This window comes from Dermacentor silvarum, chromosome 4 (assembly GCF_013339745.2).
Source record: "Dermacentor silvarum isolate Dsil-2018 chromosome 4, BIME_Dsil_1.4, whole genome shotgun sequence".
Classification (NCBI taxonomy): domain Eukaryota; kingdom Metazoa; phylum Arthropoda; class Arachnida; order Ixodida; family Ixodidae; genus Dermacentor; species Dermacentor silvarum.
In genome coordinates, this window is record NC_051157.2 from 65,334,187 (window position 1) to 65,338,339 (window position 4,153).

The 4,153-nt window shown below is 52.0% G+C and overlaps 1 protein-coding gene across 1 annotated transcript in view; it reads right to left on the reverse strand.

The window, feature by feature from the left end:
- Positions 1–419: 419 nt before the first annotated feature.
- The window catches only part of LOC125944970 (uncharacterized protein K02A2.6-like), a 4,892-nt gene continuing 1,158 nt past the window's right edge, over positions 420–4,153 (reverse strand). The window contains exons 2-4 of the mRNA XM_049666451.1: positions 3,798–3,858; positions 3,537–3,748; positions 420–1,329 (exon numbers count right to left, since the gene is read on the reverse strand). Coding sequence (XP_049522408.1) covers positions 420–1,329; positions 3,537–3,748; positions 3,798–3,858 — 1,183 coding nt within the window. The remainder of the gene's footprint in view (positions 1,330–3,536; positions 3,749–3,797; positions 3,859–4,153) is intronic.

A 4,153-nucleotide genomic window follows, 5' to 3' on the forward strand; every position in this document is an offset into this window, starting at 1 on the left:
ATGCCGTAACGTCGCACTGGGCGGCGTTGGCGAGTGAAACGTCTGAGAGGCTGCGGCGTCTCAGGCCCGACAGGTCCCAGGGTGGGGCTTGGTGTATCTGGGAGCGCAAAAGAGGGCGACGTTTCATGGCCTCCGGGCTCATCGTGCCATGCTCGGCGCACGTGGTCCCGGTGGCGTCGGTGCACAGTACCGTCTGCAGTCCGCAGCTCGTACATGACGTGGCCCAAACGTCGCAACACACGACCAGGAACCCACTCGGGGCCGGGCCGGAAGTTTCTCGCGTACACAGTATCACCCGGCAGGAACCCACGTTGTGGAGGCGGCAGCAGGCATCTTGCTTCGCTCTCGTCCCGTTGAAGGGTCGATATGGCCGTCCTGAAGTTCCGACCCAGCATGACTTCTGCAGGTGATTTGCCGGTTTAGGAGTGTGGCGTAGAGTGCTGTTTGAACAAAAAACGTGACACCTTGCATTGTACGGTGCCCTGTCTCTGTTTCCGTAATGAACATTTCAGTTCTCGTACCATCCGCTCCGCCCTTCCGTTACTTGACGGGTGGTAAGGCGCGGTATACATATAGCGAATGCCATTTCGTTTAAGGAAATCTTGAGTTTCCCTGCTGGCAAAAGCGGTGCCATTATCAGACACAACCAGGTCGGGTAATCCATACGCTGCGAACATCTTGCGGAATTTTTCAATTACCGCAACTGAGTGAAGAGACGGCATAACTTCGACTTCAGCCCAGTTCGAGAGGGCGTCTACCGCCACCAGAAAATGCACGCCTTGGATCGGTCCTGCGAAATCCACGTGGATTCTACTCCAAGGTCGTTCTGGCTTAGTCCAGAAATGCGTTGGTGTCTTTGGTTCACTCGGCCTGTTTACCTGGCACGGCCGGCAGCATCTAACTAGCTCTTCTATCCTTCTGTCCATATGAGGCCACCACACGTACGACCTAGCTATTGCCTTCATGGCCGTCACTCCCGGATGGTTAGCGTGCATAAGACTTAACACTTCTTTCTGCAATGCCTCAGGAATTAATACGCGGCTTCCCCAGAGCACACAGTCGCGATGCACGGACAACTCGTTTTGTCTCACCTCATACGCAGAGTACTCCGGGGCTACTCGCTCGCGTGGCCAACCCTCCAGGATCCATTTCTTCACTTGGGACAGCTGGGGATCACTGCTGGTGTACGCTGCCACTTCTCGTGCGCTCACTGGAGGGTACTCCACAGCTTCCAGTAGGAGTATGTCACCCGGTACTTCAGTCTCCTGTCGGGTTAAGGGAGCCGGCAACCTACTCAGGCAATCTGCGTTTCCATGGTCCTGGGTTTTCCTGTAATCGAGCACGTATTCGTAGGCTGATAGCATTAGAGTCCACCGTAACATGCGAGGCGAAAGAACCGCCGGAATCTGCGTTTTCCGCTGAAAGATTCCTAGCAAGGGCTGGTGATCCGCGAGAATAAGAAAATTTCGCCCACAAAGGTACTGGTGGAAATGTCGCACCCCAAAAACCACGGCAAGAGCTTCACGGTCGATCTGAGCATAATTACGCTCAGCCTTAGATAATGTTCGAGACGCATAGGCCACAGGCTGCTCGTTTCCTTCGTTGTCGCGGTGAGACAAAACTGCCCCCACTCCCACAGATGACGCGTCGCATGACAACACTAATGGGGCATCAGGTATAAAATGCACCAGTAACGAGTTAGAGGTCAGCAACTTCTTCAGGCTCTCGAACGCTTCCATGTGCTCTGAACTCCAGTTCCATGGTACGTTGTTATCCAACAACCGATACAATTTTTCAGCTACTTCTGTCCTGCCCTTCAAAAACGATTATAGAAATTGATCATACCCAAAAAAGCTTGCAGTTCCTTTTTGTTCTTCGGAGCAGGAGCCTGGTGGATGACCTCAACCTTTGCTTTCGAGGGGTAGATGCCCTTAGCATCAATTCGATGCCCCAGAAACTCAAGGCTCTCCTTGAAAAATTCGCACTTCGCCGCTTGAACTCGGAGCCCGGTTTTGGACAATCGGCTGAGGACCTCGGCAAGCATCCGTTCATGTTCCTCGATAGACTCGCTGGCAATCAGGATATCATCCAGATATACCGCTACTTGCGGCATTCCGGCCAGCACCATGTCCATGGTTCTTTGGAACACCCCAGGGGCAACGGACACGCCGAACGGCAGCCGACAAACCCTGTACAGCCCTTGCACGGTATTTATCGTGAGCAACTCCGCCGTTTCTTCATCCACTAATAGTTGCTGATAAGCCTGCGTCAGGTCGAGTTTGGAAAAAACACGCCCCCTTCCTAATCGGGCAAACAGTTCTTTGCTTGTAGGTAACGGGTATACATTACTTTTTGCGGACTGGTTCACCGTGCTCCTATAATCTACGCATATTCGTAGGGAGCCGTCCTTCTTTCGCACCACGACGATGGCGTTGCCCAGTCTGAATATTGGGTGGGTTTTAGAATTCCCAGTTCCTCCAAGCGATTTAACTCAGCAACTACTTCCTCCTTCATGGCAAACGGAATGCTGCGGCACTTCAGGAACCGGGCTTGGGCGGCCTCCTTTAGTTCGATGTGGATGCGTGGCAGATTTGCGCCTGGAAATGTTTCACTGAACACGTCTGCGAATTTTTCCATTATCGCTTGAGGTCCGACCTTTATATTATGAAGACCTGTTAGGCTGATTCCCAATGGCTGGAACCAATTTCGGCCCAGTAGAGCGTTCCCGTCGTTCTTCAGTACTAGTAGCGGCAGCTGAAATTTTTGGTCTTTGAACTTCACGGGCACAGACGCTTTTCCCAGCACGTCCAGACCTTCCTTTGTCCAGGTCACCAGTTGCGTGTCGCACTTGTCCAGCTTGATCCGCTTCGCCACTTGCAGCTTCCGAATTCGTTCATACTGATAATCGACCTGGCCGCTCCAGAATCTACTTCCATCGGCACGATTTCATTTCCGATCTCTACAGTGATGACGTACTTTGGCGTCCCGCTTTTTAATTGGCTGATACTGAACAAATCGTCGTACTCGCTCTTCGCTGCTTTTTTGTTATCCTCGAGCTGCGCTTCCACCTCCGCTGGCTTTTTTCGCATGCTTTGACTAAATGCCCCTTTCCGCCGCAGTTGAAACACACCGAATCTTGTATCTGCAACGCCATCCTGGATGCGCTCCCAAACAGCGGAAAACAAACCCTCTGCCTCTCTGGTTGCTTCTTGTTGGCTTCCATTTCTACTTTCGACGTTAACTCTTGCTGGAATTCGGCCTCCTGTGCGTTGCTCCGAATTACTTTTTGCGGCTTGACAGCTGCTTCTGCCGTGATTGCCAATTCATATGCCGTCTCGAACGTCAGATTTTTTTCCGCCAACAATCGTTGTTGAACCACATTGTCCGAGATTCCAAAAACCAACCGGTCGCGCAACATTTCCTCTAATGGAAATTTTGTTCCGCCAAATCCACAGTTGTCGGATAACTTGCGCAGAGCAGTGACATAGTCGGCTACGCCCTCCCCTTCTTGCTGGTCTCGCTTAGAAAAAACGTACCTCGCGTATAGTTCAGATGGCTTCGGGTTGACGTGCTTCTTTACTGCATCAACGATGACTTGGTAGTCCACGTTTGGCGGTCGCGACGGCTTCACGAGAGTGGCTATGAGGGAGTACGTCTCTGGGCCACAGCAGCTGAGCAACACCGCTCGCTTGTCCTCATCCGTTGTGAGCTTGCTCGCTGCACAATACAACTCAATGCGCTCGACATACTCCACCCACGACGATTTTCACTGAGGTTGAACTCTCGAATGCGACTACCGGCTGCCATGCTGCCGGAAAACCCTGGCCCACGCCCGGGTTAGACCGTGCCTCGTCGCCACTGTTAAGAACGGACGCGTGAGTCGCAACCGACACGGAACACAAAAGCGTTTATTACAAGAAGGACACTGCTTATATAGCTAAGACGGTGACAGGTATCAGCACACTTGTGATAACAGAAGACAGGCACCAAACTGGCGCACGCTCTCTCGTTGCCCACTGACGTCACTTCGTGTGATTTCACAATCTATCACAGTTCAGTAAGGCAATGAACTGGGGCAGTTGGTGTTAATTCATATTAAACTGCGCTAAGTGACACAAAAGGATAACTGGGAACAAAACAGATACACCCAACA